The following is a 17,642-nucleotide window of genomic DNA, read 5'->3' as shown; positions in this document are numbered from 1 at the left end:
TACATTAATTCTCACGTCGCTGTTTATAACTTTTATCTCCTATTAAAGCAAGATATCTTTTACGAGGACTTGCGTGCGCCACTGGTCTCGTTCGTCTTCCCGAACCCTGTGACATACCTCTCGTGCCTCCCACCCTTAAGTGTGCGACTGTACTCGATGCCCACACTGTTACCGGTCTTCACATCAAAAGGCACGGGACTGGTGTAGTCATGCGTAGCGGTCAACCCGGCGTAGGTCTTCCTGACCACGTCCAGGATCCCATAACCACCGGAACACTGACCCTCGGTCGCAGGAATCGGCCACTCGTAGGTCTTCTGAGAGTATTCACCCGCAGCCATGGGTCCGTTATACGAAACATTCAGGTACAGGTTGCTCGTATCGACTTCATAGTTCGTGTACCCGACCTTCTCAGCAAGGAAAGAAAGCAGGTTTGCGCCGCAGTCCCAGCGGCCTAAACTGGGAAGGCCGAAGTTGGCAGACAAAGACGAGATGATACTGTAGTGAGTGTAGAAGGTGTCGTCTTCCTTCCCGATGAGGTCCTTAGGGACAGCACCACCAAGCAGGAAAGAGAAAATCTTATTGCCTAGCTCGTAGGTGTCGTTCTCGTCGAAAGTTAAGAGGATCAGCGTGTCGTTGGTGAAGTACTCGTTGTCCAGCAGGTCAATCAGGAACTCCCACGTCCACCTACCGGAGAAAGAGATGTCCGTGTCGTGTCCATCGTTCGTCATGTTCGGTGTGATGAAACTGTACTGAGGCAGACGGTGGGTCTTAAGGTCCTCGTAGAACGAGGTGAAGTTCTTGATTTGGCGCAGGCGCGTGGGGTCCTCTGTTATTGAGTCGTAGAGGATAGCGGGATTGTGCTTACGAACGTAGTCGTTGTCTCCCGAAGTGGGATAACGGAAGCCCTGGTAGCCGGGGTAGGGCATGTGTTCTTGGTACTCGCCCCAGGAGATGTTCTTAGTGTCGAACATATCCGCAATGGTGGAGATATTGGCCGGAATCTGGTTGAAGTCGTCATTATCCATACCGAATGTATCGCCTCCTTGGGAAGCGCAGTAGTTTGGCTCGGAGGGATGAGTGACGGCCCAAAAGTTGGTGAGGGTGAGGCCCTTCTTTGCGAGCCGGGCCAGATGCTTCTCGCTGGCGGCAACGTCGTAGTCCTGGTAAAGTGGTTATTACTTTGTCGGGTTTGAGGGATGACAGCAGAACAGAGCGTACAGTATTTTCAAGCCAGATGTTCACGAAGCGCTGAAAAGACTTCCCCTGGACATTGCTGACAGGGGAATACGGCATGACGGTAGCCCGGGCAGCTGCAATCTCAGGTGCCGACGGGGTCTGCTCCGACGAAGTCTGGGCTAAGGCCAGAGACAGGCCTCCAAGAAGGACAGTGAGGGTCTTCGTATACATGGCTGGCACCGGCAAAGTTGACCACTATTGGGTAAGGTGATGTTCGGTGGCAGTCAGGACCAGTGAGCTGAGCGAGGACAGAGATCGACGTGGGATTTTCTCTCTTATATAGCTTGCCAGTCACGGCAGATAGCCTAAAGCTGCAGCTTTGTGCCATCGTCGCTCATCGCCGCTGTCGAGGCAGGCGGCTCGAGATCCAACCAATATCGCCATCGCGATTGGTTACATCGCGGCGTTCGAGCATCAAGATGGGCTTCGCGAAGAATCGAGGTTCCACCTCGCGTAGCTTGTATGCTCGCACGTTGCATATCAATTGGCCATGAGTGGACAAGAGAGTGTAGTATGATAGAGGAACAGGAAGTGGAGTGTGGGGGCAGCTGAGCACGTGCGGGTCTGGCAGGCTGCTGAGCTTCGACTCGAGTCTCTAGTCCACACTTTCTGACCCTCCGGCACCAGGACGCATTGACAAGCTTCCCAAGCATACGCAGTCAAGACGGGCTGGCGATGCTTATCACGGGCCAAACCCAAAATACCGATTATCCATGAATTGTCCATGGGTTGAAGGCATGGGATGCTCATAGACTACAATAAACGCAATGTATTATTATGAATCGTAAATTTCATACCACTCATGACAATCTACTCTATCTCTATCCACCTCTGTAGGTGGTTTTATGTACTGAAAGCGCAATATGCCGTCACACTAAACAAAGAACTTGACCTCACCCTCCTTAGCTTTGCCAGCGGCAACAAGACGCTTAATCTCTTCAGTGTAGACGTTCTTGACAGCTGCAGCATCCTTGCCTGCAGCAGTGAGACGTTCAGCGAGGGAAGCAAGCTCCTCGTTGTCGATCTTGCTGTTGATGAGGTCAACATCAGTCAGGACGGAGTCGACCTGGGCGGCAGAGGGCTCGCCGGATTCGGCGAAGTAGTTAACATCCTTGACGGAGCCCTTGAGCACACGCTTGTTCTTCTTAGCGGCGTTCTTAGCGGCCTCCTTGGCCTTCTTCGCCTTCTCACGGTCGGCCTTGGCGGCCTCCTCGGCCTCCTTCTTGCGCTGCTCTTCTTCGAGACGGGCCTTCTCCTTCTCCTCGGCAATGCGCTTGGCCTCGGCCTCCTTCTCGAGACGCTTCTTGTCCTTATCGGCACGAGCGGCCTTGCGGAATTTCTTGATACGCTCGTCTAGAGCAGCGCAGTCGTCGACAAGGCGGCGGAGACGGGCAGTGTCCTCGGTCTTGCGCTTGCGGCGGGCGTTGGCGTTCTTCTTTTCGACATGACGCTTCTGGTCACGGTTCTCGTTGTCGTCGGGAACATCCTCGTCGAGGTACTCGAAAGTACGCCAGCTGTCGAAGTTGTACCAGAAGTTGTAGAACTCGTTAACTTCCTCGAAGGTGCTGTTCTCGTCACCTAGTTGAGGAACAGGCTGGATCTTAGAGAAGCGGGCCTCGCTCTCAAATACAGGGCGCCACAGCTTGTAGAAGTTACCCTTCTGAGTCTCCTTCTTGCTGGGGGGTTCAACATCGGCAGCCTCGTCCACGGAGTCGAACTGCCGGCGCTTGACGGGGTCTGACAGGATCTCGGTAGCCTTCTGGATACACTTGAAGAAGCTATCGTTCTCATCACGGTCGCCGAGAGCAGCCTTCTTGTCGGGATGGTGACGGAGGACCTTCTTGCGGTGAGCACGCTTAATCTGGTCGGGAGTTGCGCGCCAGCGGTACTTGCTCAGGCCGAGGACTGCGTAGTGGTCTTGGCTCTATATCCATAGTTAACAGTCTGCTTATCGTGTTATGGAGATCGAAGACACAAACATACCTTCCAGTCCTTGGCATCTCTCTGCAGCATCATGGGGTCCTCGTCCTCGGAGATCTCATCATCCTCCTCCTCTTCAGTCTTCTTGACGTTCTGCTGTGCCTGGATGCGCTCATCCTCAGAGAAAGTGCGGTGGTGGCGCTTCTGCTCGTTGTTAGCATTGCCCAAGGGCGATGATTCTGTGTGAGAAGAATCACAAAGTCAGAGGGAAGAACGCACTCTGCGGGCGTGGGCCAGGAAGTGAGGCCCAACGGGCTCCAAGTTCCTCTGGGTAGCTGCAGAAAGCTTGCCAACGGCCTTGAACTCCTTGTCGGCAGACCAGCCGGCAGGAAGAGCCGGAAGAGTTAACTCGACAACTTGTGCGGAAGACATCTTGCAAGGACGCGATGAATTGTCTCGCGCTTTTAATAGGGATGGAAAGCGAAGGTGGGATGATAGAAGACGGTCTCGAACAACATCGAAAATCAAGAGTGGGCGACCATATTTTTTTCTGCCCCAACCCGCCGCCTTATCATCTACCAATCAGTAAGTGCGTGTTTCGGAGGTCATCGAGGTGCCGGGGCCGTAGGACATAGGGACGAAACAACTCCTAAATTCTCCCACGTTCGCTTCTTCTGTTATTGTATTCTTATCAATCATTTGCGCCTGCTTATACCTGTCAGACTAAAATGGCTTCACAACCTGCTGTATCAGCACTCAGTGCTTACCGCCAAGTTCTCCGCGCCACCCGCATTGCCTTCCAAAGTAAGACCCAGGCACAGTCAACATCTGTCGACAGACCACTAATTCTTTCTTGTCTTAGATGATACTCGAGTCCTCCTTGCTGCCCGTCAAGAAGCGCGCCAGAACTTTGAGAAGCACCGTCGATATGGCGTAGACACACCTATGCAAATTAACCATGCTCTGGAAGTTGCAAGCATTTTGCGCCACAACATCGTGCAGGGTGCGAGAGATGCGGAGGATGAGAATGCAAAATGGGGTGCGCATTTACCCTAACTCCTCGGAGTTGTCTTTGTATTGGCCGTAGGAATGGAAGGCTAACGATTGTCTCTACTTAGAACTGCGGATACACGACGAAATCGAGCGTGGCGATAACGACTCGATCAAGGTTGCAGGGAAGAAGGTGAAGGTCGACAAGCCGTGCTCGTCATAATATCTATCTGGATATTGAAGCATATTTTGTGATGTGTATTATAGGTTTGGTTGCAGACTGCATTGGGTGATTGTATAGTATACCCAACTTCCCAGGTTCTCTCTCCTTCGGCGTTCTGGGTATCCATATAGCGATAGATGTGATTCTTCTATAATGGTCATTGATTTATTTTGAATACCCCCGACTTAAAGCAGCACGGAGGGGTGGGGTGAGCTTAGTCTGAGGTAGGCAGGCATAATAAAGATATCAATGGCCGGCGTAAAAGACTTCTTGCTACAAAATGATAAGATCTAATGCAGGTAACAAATGCGGCAGCTCTCGGTTTATTGTTTAGGAGTTCTAATATAGTAAAAGAGAAGCGATTCCGAATGTGACGAACATATTTCCGCCGGTGCAACTATAATATATATTGAGCGCCCTACTAGACGTGAATACAAGCAACAAAGAAACGAAATGTCTTTGAATATAGACAGCAACTAATCCTCTCCACTTTTGGGTATTTATAATCGTACTAATCCGAGATTGCATAAATATACATACAAACGCCCGCTTAATAACATGAAGCTCCAAGAGCCTGGACCCATAACGTCCCTACATAGAAATATCTAATCACCAGACATACTCGAGTACTGAACTTCCCCACTGCCAGGAGGAGGAGCAACAGCCACTTGACGGGGTATTTGTTCCTTCTCAGTACCCGCCGTGATGGCCTTCGTCCCTTGATCGGCGTTCCCCAAAGACCCCACAGCCTGCCGACCCTCACGAGCATACTTTAATCGCTCCTCCCGGTCCATGTTATCCAACGCCTTGGGCTTACCCCACCGAACTCGAAGAGGACAACCCTGGACAACAGCTTTGCCTTGGCAATGTTTAGCGGCCGCTTCGGCGGATTCACGGGCGGCGTAGTTGATAAAGGCGCAATGAGCGCGATGCGAACAGACGAGAGACCGGAGCTGACCAAACTGCACAAAGAATGATCGTAAAGCGTGCTCGGGGAGATCGTCCTCAACACCGGTAACGAAAAGAGAAGTAATGTTGGGGTCAGCGGGTGGGAGTATATCTGCCTGCGATGGCGGAAGCTGCGCGGTACCAGGGAATGGTCGCCCGCCGCGCACACCTCCTCGACCCCGCCCAGGTAGTGGTGTACCTCTTCTGCTCTCACTTGTTCGTACCGGCCCTGGCCCGTTACCATAACGGCTCCTGACCACCGTAGCATCTGATGGGCCTTGCGTCTCTCCATCTTCCTCCGGCGCCTCCAGCTGCCTCGGCTTCCTATAGTAAGGTTCGCTGTTGGCGAGCCTTCGCAGCAACTCGCGAGCTTTCTCATCAGTCTTTTCGTATTCCTCCACAGCACCCCGTCCTTCCTCAATCTCTTTCTCGTGGCCCTGTGCGTAGTATTCACGGTTGATCGAGCTCTGCGGACCGGGCGCCACCATCTTCAGCGCGGCATCGCGGACCACAATGGGTAAACCGAACGACAAATCGAGCATGCAGCATTGGCAGCAGTTCTTTAACCGGGCGCAGGTAAGGCAAATATTCGTGCGCTTGGTGCGGGCCGTCCGGTCGGCTTTCCAGCGGAAGATGGTGAAAGGGCGGGTGCAGATCTTGCATTCGGCGCCATAATCCTCCTTGAGCATCTGCACGTATGGGTTCTCAGGGAGGCAGTTTTCGCAGACTGATGGGAAGTCGGTGGTCTCCCATCCTGACCGATTGAGATCCTGTTTGATTTGGGGTGGCATGTTCGTGTTGGGTAGCTAGGTCAATGGGACGGAATATGACTTGAACTCGCAGATTATCGATATGCTGAGCTGTGGCGGTGACAGTGGCTGGAAAGAAATTATATAAGCGTAACACGTGATAGTAGTCTAGGCTTCAAGCAATGGCTACAGTGGCAGTGGCTCCTTAGCCGATCTATCGTATCGAATACGCAACATTATATCATGCTCAACCGCAGGCTGCAGGATAATCTTATTACGACAACCCCAGCCCAGCTCAATAGATTCTTTCCGCGCAACTCAAGTCGTATCGCGTAAGGAGCACTCCGCACTGGGCTTCGGTGCACTGGATGCTCTGAGTTTCTCGACCTCCGCTGTCAGGGACTCTGGATCAACCCCATACTAGCCCCAATGCAGTTAGCACACTGCGTAGGCTCTACCGACCAAACCAACTGTGATTGGCTAAGTGACTAAAAAAGCCGGTCACCTCCTTTCTGGACTTTCTTCTGGCCATCGTATTCATCGCGTATTTCCAATCTTCCATTTCTTCTTGTCATTCTCTCCGAGACACCTCGGGCTGTTCCCAATTTCTCCTGCGTTATAAAGACTGTCAATCTGCAGGCTTTGCGGTGTCGTGATTGTACAATCGTTTGTTCTTGCTTCCCTCGACTTACTGAGATCTTCGAGATCCTTTCGCCTCCCCCCTTTTCAACCTCCTACTTTTCGATTCACTGTCAATTCAATTCACAATGGCTCCCACTGCTTTAGAGAAGGAGAACCACCAGCGCGATGCTGAGTTCAACGCTGCCATGCACGGAAACTCTGCTCAGGCTAAAGGAGGTTTCGCTGCCATGCGCCAGAAGAGCGCTGCCGCTCAGAAGGCCGCCGTTGACGAGTACTTCAAGCACTGGGACAACAAGTCTGCTGAGACTGAAACAGAAGAGATTCGTGAGGTAAGTTTACTGCTGAATCTACTGAGATAAGGCCTTTTGCTAACGCTTAGTGCGATTAGGCTCGTCGCGCCGAGTATGCCACGTTGACCCGACAGTACGTTCACAAGATAGGAAAATGAGGTGGAAACAGCATTGCTAACCGTCACAGTTACTACAACCTTGCTACCGATCTCTACGAATACGGATGGGGTACATCATTCCACTTCTGCCGCTTTGCGTACGGAGAGCCCTTCTACCAGGCCATCGCTCGCCACGAACACTACCTCGCTCACCAGATGGGCATCAAACCTGGCATGAAGGTGCTCGATGTTGGTTGTGGTGTCGGCGGTCCCGCCCGCGAGATTGTCAAGTTCACTGACGCCCATGTTACTGGTCTGAACAACAACGACTACCAGATCCAGCGTGCGACTCGCTATGCTGAACGTGAGGGACTGAGCCACAAGTTGAACTTCGTCAAGGGTGATTTCATGCAGATGCAGTTCCCTGACAACTCATTCGACGCTGTTTATGCCATTGAGGCTACTGTCCACGCTCCTGAACTTGCCGGTGTCTACAAGGAGATCATGCGAGTTCTCAAGCCTGGCGGTGTCTTTGGTGTTTACGAGTGGCTCATGACTGACGCTTACGACAATGACAACCCCGAGCACCGCAAGATCCGTCTCGGTATCGAGCAGGGTGACGGTATCTCCAACATGGTCAAGGTGTCCGAAGGTCTGGCTGCCATCAAGGAGGCCGGCCTTGAGCTTTTGCACCACGAGGATCTGGCTGACCGACCAGATGAGATTCCGTGGTACTACCCTCTTGCAGGTTCCTTCAAGCATATGACTTCGCCATGGGATTTCTTCACTATTGCTCGGATGACATGGTGGGGACGTGGCTTGGTCCACCGCTTTGTCGGCGCCATGGAGACCATTAAGCTCATTCCCCAGGGAACACAGAAGACCGCCGATAGCCTGGCGTTGGCGGCGGACTGCCTTGTCGCCGGTGGTGAGAAGAAGCTCTTCACTCCGATGTACCTGATGGTTGCACGCAAGCCTGAGTAAGGCACTAATGTACAATGACCAGCATTTCTTTCGTGCAGGCGGTCTATCATATTTAATAATCGTCTCAGTATCTTCTTGTTGCTTTCCTTTGTTTCATTGTACCGCCCGATGATTTGTCCTACGAACCGGAGCATGCGCTATGGTTATGATGTATATCTAGATTAATAGATCAAAACTTCTTTTTCCCTTCAGGTGCGCTTGTCTAATCCGTACGGGGCGTACTGAGGACCCGACAGGACCGCGACTCGTCGGCTTTCCTGTTTAGTTAGGAAGCCCACAGTCTAACCAAGTATACAGCGGAGACTAACCAGCCTAGGGCCTTGGACTCTTGGTTCAGCGGGGAGCTGAGAGACTTGCCCATTTGGGCAAAATGGCCAACTGGAAATCAGATCTCCAAGCTATAAAGTCGGGCTCTGTTTCTGCTTCTTCAACGTTAGATTATCTTGGTCTACAGCCTAGTTGAAATGGCAGCAAGCGCAGAGATACAGCCCCAACCACAACCACAACCACTGTCACAATTACACCCACCTCACGATGCCAGAGACGCCGAGAAGGCCGTGCCCTCGCAGCCCGATTTGCGGGGAAGTGATAGCAATATATTTGGACATGACCGCCAAGTAGAACGTTGGAACTATCCTCGTTCGAACGTTGTCAAGACGGTCGCAACCTTCTGGGCGTTTCTGGTAATGGGCGCGAATGATGCAGCATATGGCGTGAGATCTTCTTTTTCTATTCTCGATGAACTATACTAACAACCTCAGCCTCTTCTCCCATATGTGAGTGTACCGGTGTTGACTCACCGCATTCGTCGATTTCTAACAATGTCCAGCTCGAAGAATACTACAACCTCTCCTACACGACGGTATCTCTCGTATTTCTCTCCCCAATAGGCGGGTACACACTAGCGGCCGTCACAAACAACACACTCCACCGGCATCTTGGCCAGCGCGGCATCGCATGGCTCTCACCAGGCTGCCACCTGCTCGCTTACATTGTCAACTGCGTGCATCCTCCATACCCCGTCCTCGTGGTCTCATTCATATTCGCTGGACTGGGGAATGGACTGGCAGATTCGGCCTGGAACGCCTGGCTAGGGAACATGGCGGACTCGAACCAAATATTAGGGCTCCTGCATGGACTCTATGGACTCGGCGCGGTGATGGCGCCGCTTGTTGCGACGAGTCTGATTACCGAGGCCGGTGTGGGCTGGTTTTATTTTTATTATATCATGGTGAGCAATGCTATCAGAATGTCTATCGACGAGCGCACTGATGGATACTGCCAGGTTGCATGCGCCGCTATCGAGTTAGCCTCCTGCCTCTGGGCCTTCTGGGATTCGGACGCCGCCGCCTTTAGAGCAGAAACCGAACGTTCCCAATCGGTCGAAACATCAGACGAACAAGGCGGCGTGCGGCGCGCACTCTTTGTCCCCAAATACGCAAGGGTAACCTGGCTCCTTTCATTCTTCCTTCTCGGGTACGTCGGCGCCGAAGTCGCGATTGGCGGATGGGTGGTCACTTTTCTCATGCGCGTGCGAGACGGCGCAGAGTTCGCGAGCGGGATGGGCTCAACGGGGTACTGGCTCGGGATCACAGTCGGCCGCGTCGTCCTGGGGTTCGTAACGCCCAGGATTGGCGAGAAATTCGGCATCGCCATATACTTAGTCATCTCTATCGCCTTCGCGCTGGTCTTCTACCTCGTACCGAACTTTTACGCCTCGATTATCGCCGTCTCCTTCCAAGGGTTCTGGCTGGGCCCGATGTTTCCTGGTGCGGTCGTGGTGGCTACGCGTCTCCTGCCTCGTGCGCTGCACGTTAGTGCAATTGGCTTTGCTGCGGCGTTTGGGGCCAGCGGTGCTGCCGTTCTGCCCTTCGCTGTTGGCGCCGTCGCGCAAGCGAAAGGGGTCGAGGTGCTTCCGCCATTTGCAATTGCCTTGTCTGGGGGCATTCTGCTGCTCTGGTGTGCGCTGCCGAGAATGGGCAAGCGGTAGCTATTGTGCTGTCGACCCATATGAGTAATCGATTGCTGAAGTGGCCATCGGGCTCCAGCTAGGGCGCTTTCCTGAAACGTAAATGAATTGCAGGGGAGAGCTCCTGTGCATGAAAACATGCTGGGTAGGACGAGACGGGAGCACTTCCTCCCAGGCAATAACTAATATAATATACTCTGAATATAACGAGTACAAAAGTACAACGGGTACCACGAGTACAATTGTATATACTTACTGAGTGCTCAAGTACGCAGTAGCACAAGGAATGGAATAAATGATGAATGGAATAATATGTGGCTTTAATAATATGTGATTTTCATTGACGTGGGACTCACTGATTTGGGACCCCTAGATAAATGGCGGTGATCTGATTAAGGCTCTAAGCTGAAGGCGTCCTATAGTTGTGACTGAGCCTGCGCCACAGCTCGGTTTGGGTTTGGGCTGCGAGGGGGAAACTTTATAGCCTGCATGTATTTATATTTCTTGCCCAACTTTCATATAATTTCAGCAGAATTATATCTAACTGCCCGACTCGTCATGACTCTTATCATGACTACGCCATATTATGATCGAAATAAAGACGGGTCCAAGTTTTCAAGCAGAGTGGATCCCCGAGTCATCTAGAAGGCTCCAGTTACAAGGCTGTCGGTAATACCCCGGAATATACTTGTATACCTTGGTATGGAGACTGCTCGTATAGCTGGGTGAACCATAGGCGCTCAGCCACGCAGCTGTGCTACGACCACAGCTGGGCCAACAAAGTCCTAATTATGATTTAATGGTTCGGCAGAATTGAGTCTTGGTTGAATGTTATTGGCCCTGCGGTCAAGTGTCTTGGATAATTATAGAACCGGGCTGGCACTGGGGCAGGGCAGAATCGTGAGACACGTCCTGTGGCAGACTTGCTTTCCCATAAATCTCACCCTTTCCCCAATTCCCTCGCAGAATTTTTAATCAGTCTTTTATCCCATCTCTACCTCTACGAAGACCTCGTCAATCCACTCTTGTCTCACGCTCATATCTCGACCGCACTCGCTCCACACTCGCTCTATCTACCTGATCTATAGATTCATCCACCAAACAAAATGTCCGCTACAACCAGTACTTCCACTTCCGCCTCGACCGCGGCGACGCCAACCTGCACGGGCAATGCCTGGATCATCCCCGTGCAGGACGTCGCGTGCGCCGTCCGCTCGACTTCTGGAAACTACTCTTCCATCATGGAGAAATGCTGTGGTGTAGCGGAGGTGGAAGACTACAATGATGACTGCGGCTTTTATTGTCTCGCGCAAGGACAGTCCGGCCAGGATCTGCTAGATTGCATTCAGAGCAACGGCGCTAGCTACAATGATGTCTTCTGCGGCGGTAACTTGACAGAGACGGCTACGGCGGCGGTGCCCAGCTCGACATCCGGTAGTGACGACGACGATGACAGTGATGCGACCGCGACAGGGGACGCCGCCGAACCGACGAACTCGGATAATGCGGCGCCTGCTCAGCAGGTCGTCAACAAGGCCGGGCTGGGGATCTTGGGCATGTTGTTCTGCTCCGCGCTTTTGGGGGTTGTGGCGTGATGCGAAGGCCTCTTGCTAGCATCCAAGACCTGGCTGTCTGGATGAGACCGAGGATGGAAGAAAGAGGAGGGAATGAATCACCTGAATGGGGCGGAATGAATTGCCTCAGGCGGAACTTTGTCGGTCTTTTGTTGTATCATAATATTGAGCCTGCATTTGTATGGGCTGGATATATACTTCATTGTAATTACGGTACGGTGAGGTGGTTTAATTAATGGGTTTATCTACATATTTGTTTGTTTGCCTCGACAATTTTTTTTTTGACCTACATCATCTCGATTGCGGTTTCTTATCTTGCCATGGTCATGGCTGCCGGTAGTTTTCGATGAAGGATTGTGTTAAGATAAGTATCGCGATGATGCTTCGTGCGGCTCAATGGTTTGTTTGCCCATGCAGTCAGATTTCGAATATTAGCTTATCTGATTACTCTATCGATCTATATTCTATATATTTTATTCTATACATTTATTATATACACTGGTATTCCATATTGTTTGGTTCTGATTGCCTGCTTACAACCCCCTCCGCATTTTCCACCGCATGATGAAGGTCGCGACAGGGAACAGCGCAAGAGAAACCCCAATCCAAGCGAAAAGGACTCCGAAATCGAGCCCAATCTTCGAATGCGTGCCGAAAAGGATTGTCCGTAAAGCATTGACAACTGCGACCATTGTTAGCATTTAACTAAATCAAATAGAGAAGGAGGAACATACTCCTGTGCAACGGCCACGCATAGCCCCACTTGAAAAAGCCAGGGGCGACATCTAGAGCGTAGAACCCAGACGAGACATTCGTGATAACCCAGAAGATCAAAAACAGGGAGCTGTACGGGAACCCCAGGATCATCGACATGTTTTCAAGCGGGAAGCCCAGCGCGCCCATTCCTACCCAATTGAGCATCCAAAAGACCACGAACGAGCCTTTTCCGTAGGCATTGGGGTTGTTGGCGGACACGGTGTCGGGTGCTGGATCGTTTGAGAACGGGATTTGGAAGGCGAGCGAGACAAACGAATAGAAGAGCGAGAGGAAGAAGTAGGTGCATATGCTGGAGCAGACACGCCAGATAAGCCATTGCGGGATTTTTAGTGTTGTCTCGCCTTTCATGAAGAGGGCATGCACGGGCATCATGAATGGGAAATTGAAGAACGACAGGATGATGAGGTAGATAAGGCCGATGGTAACGGAGGGGGTTGCCGCGGTGGGAGCAAATGGGCGAAGGTCGAGGGTGCTGAATGCGACGGCCGGGTTGATTGCCTGGGGCGCGACTGAACTGAGGTTCGTGGACTGCTGGGTGAGATTGCGCACCCATTCAGGGCCGAACTGTGCGCGCAGCTGGAGTTCAAAGGCGTTAAAGCTGGGTGTTATGTAGCTTGAGACGGTAGTCTCGTCTCGCGCTGAGATGATGACAAATTGCGCAGCGTCGGACGGATTGTACGAGGTGTTTCCATTGACTGCGCCGCGAAGGAGATTGGTTGCGTCCGGGTTGACGATAATTGCGGCCCAGCAGTGCTCGTCATAAACGGCTTGCACGACGGCGACGGGGTCCTCGAAATCGGCTGCGGATTTGATGGTATAGCCCAAGTTCTGGCTCTCCGTCCCCAGCTGCGCTGCCAAATTTGTGACCGCAGGCCCAATGAGCGCATCGCCATCTTGCGAGTTGTCGAAATCCACTACCCATACTTTGAGGTTCGACAGTTTGTCATCGGAGCGGAACTGGACGGCCCAGTACAAGGACAGGACGCAGAGGATGAACGTACAGAGCAGCAACACTGGACAATAGTCAGCTCTTACTCGCTAAAAATAAACCAAAAAAGGTAGCCGTACCTGTGCGGGCCCATTTGGTGAATACCTGACGTCGTACCGGCTCCAGGGAAGGGTCCCAAAAGCCGACAGCGGGCTTGGGGGAGGGCTTCTCTCCGGCCTCAGAGTCGGCCATTATGGGTGCACTGCAACTGCGACAGGACGGATACGCGGGAGGGCTCAAAAAAAGATAATTAGGCTGGGACAATGCGCCATTTAAGGCCCGGCCACATTCGGCCGCATTCGGACCTCCCTATGGCCAATGGGCCCAGGAGTTGAGTCCATGGCCCCAAAGCCTTGAGCGTTGAAGACGGAATGGAACCGGGCGGAGGTCGGATTACCAATGCGGTCACGCTGTTTTCTTGGCGTTGCTTATCGATCAGATTACGCGCTGCCGTTTAGCCGATTGTACTCTCATCGTAGCGTTCTGCAACGTCCTCCAATAGGCCAATATGACCTCAGGGAAGAAGAGGGGTGCCTCTGCATCGAATTTGCATTCTAAAACGAACGCTGATGACTGTTTTCTTCCGCTGGCATGCTCACACAATGTCGACCATCCCAGATCCCAAATTTGATCCGGTACATTCTCCCTTCTATGCGTTGCTGCCCTGGACACCGCAGTGATCGTTTGTGTCACTCTCTGTAGGGATTTGATGCAGAACTATCAAATGCATACCTGCCCTAGTCGTGGCGCCATGTGATCGTTCTTGGAAGGTATCTCCCGGCGCGTCTGACCGGGACCGTGACAATCGGCCGATTTCGATATCAGGACCTCGCTGTCAGATAAAGAGTAGGCTCCTGGATTGGTATAACTGGGATGATATTGCTCGACCTCATAATTTGGGATTATCAGACATTGCATTCTTTGAGAAGGCCGGGCCTTGGCTGATTGAGCAGCGACTGACGGCCTCTCGAGCATTTCAGACTGGACGGCTCGGATGAAGATAGACAATTGCCAACTATACTAGGCAGACACTTGATTGTGACGATATCGAACATTCGACGGCTACTGCAAGGATGATAATAGAGGTCACTATACGCTAGCTTATGCTATTGAGCAGAGCTGCCTCGGGAACCATCAGAGTAAGAGCATCCGCCATAGGCGGCTTCTCGAGCGCAGTCGAAACTTCTACCGGGCGGTACTCGTGATAGAGATTTGGACTCGCCTGACTAAGGTGACTCTGAGACTGCGCGGACATGAAATTCAGTCTTATTATGAAATACCACTATAGGTGGAAGGAATGCTGATGGGGAGACAGGTAACCAAACAGTTAAACTGCACCCACCCTGGGCTTTTTGGCCCTGAAATACCTCGAGAAACTTGATGGTCGTGGATGCATGAGTGCCACCACCTCAGCAAGGTGCTGTGCTGCTGAGGCTGCTTCTCTCTGCGAAGTTCAACGGTTGTCTGCTGTCAACTTGCAGCTCTAATCCCACAGGCATCTTGACTTGAGAGCGCTCAGATGATGACGCCGATTGATCTGGTCTTAACCGCCAATTCAATTCTCATTTTCGTCATGGCTCCCAGTCTAGTACCTATGGGGCTTGATACGGCATCTAGCTTCTGGGAACACTTCAGACTTAAGGGAGAAGGAAAGCGAGATGACAAGCAACCGGCACGTATAGATTTGGCGAGGGTGGTCGACCCCGTCGTCGAGGATGTCTCTTTGATAGCCGTTTGAGCTCCCCATTTTCGGATCCTCTTGGTTTACCTTTCATCCGTATCCGACAGGCCTATCCTTTGTTTGGCCTTATGACCCTGCAAGCGTCTAGCAATAATCGAGCAAGCTTCGCTCAAATCTTTGGACAATCCAGTTTCTGACCAGGACGCTCAGGACGGCCCGCCAATGCAGCTATGAGCACATAGTAGAGATGTTCTCTTCCAGCCCTGAATTTCCTCAATAAGCGAGAGTGCGTTTGATACTCGCTGGCTCCCGACATTGCCACACTGACTTTTGCGTAAAGAAGGCTGGAAGCAAAGGAGAAACGCCTTGCCCACTTAGCCGGGATAATCGTCCCCTGGTTTGTAACCGCTGCAACATTTCCCCGCGAATCTCTTCGAAGAACGATCGAGTTACGATCAAGAAAGCGATAGAACATGTTGGCGATCGCGTCTAATGGAAGGTTAGTATGTCTCCAACGCATAGACCTGCCGGAAGGGGAAAAAGCGACGATCTCCAGCTTTGGCCTTGCACAGGACCAGAGTTTAGGCTGCACATTTACTTCCAGCACCACATGCATGTCTCCAATCAAAAGCAGGAAGTAGCTGTTTGTGATTGAAAGATGTCATCATTGGCATAGTTGCTTGAGATATGCTGATATGGCCGAGACCCACATGACGGCCTCGCCCGATCCCCGCAAAATCTGAAAATTTCCGCACCAAGACAGCTTGATTTCGCTGCATGCCTTTTATATCAGCTCTCCATCGGCCCTCAGAGATGACCTGAGATTATCTATCCACAGAACGCCATGGACAAAGCCCACGTCAAGCCCCCTAAGGGCGACACCAGCGTCGAGGAGCAAGACCTGGCCGCCATGGGCCACGTCCAGGCTCTCTCGCGCAAATTTAACCTCTGGAGCATGCTCGCCTTGGCCTTTTGTGTCCTTGGCACATACTCAACCTTTGCTCAAGGCCTCAGTAGCGGCCTCACGAATGGCGCCTCCATCACCATCCTGTGGGGCCTGGTCCTGGTCACCGTCTGTAATCTCTGTGTCGCCGTTTCGCTCGGCGAGCTCACGAGCAGCATGCCAACTGCCCTCGGACAAGCATACTGGGTATGCCGGCTCTGGGACACGCCCTTTGGCCGCTTTCTCTCGTACATGACGGCATGGATCAACACCTTTGGGTGGTGGACCTTGACAGCGTCGCAAGTCGCCTTCATGACCGAGTTCTTGCTAGGCATGAAAACCATGTTTGATCCAGACTGGGACGGTGCGGACAAGGGCTGGCTTCAATTTGTTGTCTACATAGCTGTCGTCTTCGTCCTGACATTGACCAATGTCGTCAGTTGTCGGTCGGAACAGGTGCTTCCCTGGCTGAACAATTTCGTCGGCGTCTGGTTCACGGCGCTCTTTGTTATCCTCTCTCTTGCCCTGTTGATCTCAGTCGGCGTCAGATCGGATTTATCCTTCCAGCCCGCCTCCTTCGTTTTCGGACAATGGATGAACCGCACCGGCTGGCCCGACGGCGTCGTCTGGTTCACAGGGCTCGTGCAGGCCGCGTACGGCCTTACAGCCTTCGACGCTGTCATCCACATGGTCGAGGAAATGCCGTCTCCGCGCCGCAACGCCCCGCGTGTGATCTGGCTTGCTGTCCTCCTCGGCGCAATAACAGGCTTCATCTTCATGCTGATCTGTCTTTTCTGCATCCAAGAAGTTAATACCGTCGTTGATGCAAACCTACCATTTATCGAACTGATGCAGGAGACCGTCGGTCTCCAGGGCGCAGCTGTTTTGCTCGCGCTGTTTATCTTCAACGGCCTGGGCCAGGGGATCAGTATCTTGACCACGGCATCACGGTTGACGTGGGGTTTTGCTAGAGACGGCGGCCTCCCTTTCAGTCCGTATCTCGCGCACATCGACACAACCTGGAAAGCTCCCGTCCGCGCTCTCTGGATGCAAGGCTTCCTGATCGCGCTAGTGGGAGTGCTCTACCTCTTCGCCAGCACCGTCCTCGACGCCATTCTCAGTGTCAGCACTATCGCTCTCACGGTTTCCTACGGCATTCCCATCGCCGCTCTTCTATATGTCGGCCGGGACACGCTTCCGCCGGGCCCATTCAGGCTCGGGCGTTGGGGTGCACTAGTCAACTGGATTAGCATTGTCTATTGTGCTGTTACAACTGTGTTTTTCTTCTTCCCGGGAGGTCCGGACCCGAAGCCCGCGGATATGAACTACGCCATTGCGGTGTTTGGCGTAATGCTGGTTGTCGCTATTGGGTTCTGGTGGGTGCAGGGGAAGAAGATGTACCTGCGCACGGAGGATGCAATGGCACAGATGATTTTTGCGAGGAGGTTGGAAGGGGAAGGGGTTGGCTTAAGCGTTGGTCCGGCAGATAAGAATAGATGATTCACAGCTTTGCTCTTAGATCTTTCACTTAAATCTGAGTCCATCAGTGTGTCAGCACTCCTTAAGATTCAACAATAGTAGTGAATTACTGGCAGATAGATTACTTCTCAAAGACGAGACTGAGGATGCT

The 17,642-nt window shown here is 52.3% G+C and overlaps 9 protein-coding genes across 9 annotated transcripts, besides 1 other annotated feature; 5 read left to right on the top strand and 4 right to left on the bottom strand.

The window, feature by feature from the left end:
- Positions 1-17,642: part of a sequence feature (contig 1.122 1..214949(-1)) that runs on past both edges of the window.
- Positions 60-1,407, bottom strand: ANIA_07142 (protein pacA; the record flags this gene model as incomplete). Its single annotated transcript, XM_659654.1, has 2 exons — positions 60-1,160; positions 1,219-1,407. The coding sequence occupies 2 exons, from the start codon at positions 1,405-1,407 to the stop codon at positions 60-62; spliced, it is 1,290 nt and encodes a 429-aa protein (XP_664746.1).
- Positions 2,111-3,639, bottom strand: ANIA_07143 (putative ribosome associated DnaJ chaperone Zuotin; the record flags this gene model as incomplete). The annotated part of the gene is made up of 3 exons (XM_659655.2): positions 3,436-3,639; positions 3,220-3,360; positions 2,111-3,160 (listed from the first exon to the last, which is right to left on the bottom strand). Exons 1-3 carry the CDS (start codon positions 3,586-3,588, stop codon positions 2,111-2,113), a joined length of 1,344 nt encoding a protein of 447 aa, XP_664747.1. The 5' UTR covers positions 3,589-3,639.
- On the top strand, positions 3,885-4,417 carry ANIA_07144 (protein MZM1; the record flags this gene model as incomplete). Its single annotated transcript, XM_659656.2, has 3 exons — positions 3,885-3,960; positions 4,019-4,195; positions 4,275-4,417. The coding sequence occupies 3 exons, from the start codon at positions 3,885-3,887 to the stop codon at positions 4,367-4,369; spliced, it is 348 nt and encodes a 115-aa protein (XP_664748.1). The 3' UTR covers positions 4,370-4,417.
- On the bottom strand, positions 4,905-6,139 carry slt11. Its single transcript, XM_050611922.1, has one exon. The coding sequence runs from the start codon at positions 6,106-6,108 to the stop codon at positions 4,975-4,977; it is 1,134 nt and encodes a 377-aa protein (XP_050467892.1). The 5' UTR covers positions 6,109-6,139; the 3' UTR covers positions 4,905-4,974.
- Positions 6,646-8,261, top strand: erg6 (sterol 24-C-methyltransferase). Its single transcript, XM_659658.2, has 3 exons — positions 6,646-7,037; positions 7,097-7,131; positions 7,186-8,261. The coding sequence occupies exons 1-3, from the start codon at positions 6,834-6,836 to the stop codon at positions 8,078-8,080; spliced, it is 1,134 nt and encodes a 377-aa protein (XP_664750.1). The 5' UTR covers positions 6,646-6,833; the 3' UTR covers positions 8,081-8,261.
- ANIA_07147 (putative MFS transporter) lies at positions 8,545-10,070 on the top strand (the record flags this gene model as incomplete). The annotated part of the gene is made up of 3 exons (XM_659659.1): positions 8,545-8,793; positions 8,842-8,856; positions 8,910-10,070. 3 exons carry the CDS (start codon positions 8,545-8,547, stop codon positions 10,068-10,070), a joined length of 1,425 nt encoding a protein of 474 aa, XP_664751.1.
- Positions 11,035-12,119, top strand: ANIA_07148 (uncharacterized protein). The gene has a single exon (XM_659660.2). It carries the CDS (start codon positions 11,156-11,158, stop codon positions 11,642-11,644), a length of 489 nt encoding a protein of 162 aa, XP_664752.1. The 5' UTR covers positions 11,035-11,155; the 3' UTR covers positions 11,645-12,119.
- Positions 12,157-13,704, bottom strand: ANIA_07149 (SNG1 family protein; the record flags this gene model as incomplete). Its single annotated transcript, XM_659661.2, has 3 exons — positions 13,469-13,704; positions 12,358-13,413; positions 12,157-12,305 (listed from the first exon to the last, which is right to left on the bottom strand). The coding sequence occupies exons 1-3, from the start codon at positions 13,578-13,580 to the stop codon at positions 12,157-12,159; spliced, it is 1,317 nt and encodes a 438-aa protein (XP_664753.2). The 5' UTR covers positions 13,581-13,704.
- On the top strand, positions 15,693-17,512 carry ANIA_07150 (putative amino acid permease family protein; the record flags this gene model as incomplete). Its single annotated transcript, XM_659662.2, has 1 exon — positions 15,693-17,512. The coding sequence occupies exon 1, from the start codon at positions 15,914-15,916 to the stop codon at positions 17,510-17,512; it is 1,599 nt and encodes a 532-aa protein (XP_664754.1). The 5' UTR covers positions 15,693-15,913.

The sequence above is a fragment of the Aspergillus nidulans genome, chromosome IV (assembly GCF_000011425.1).
Source record: "Aspergillus nidulans FGSC A4 chromosome IV".
NCBI classification, from domain to species: domain Eukaryota; kingdom Fungi; phylum Ascomycota; class Eurotiomycetes; order Eurotiales; family Aspergillaceae; genus Aspergillus; species Aspergillus nidulans.
Note: the sequence above shows the minus strand (reverse complement) of the source record. Positions and strands in the feature narration are given on the sequence as shown.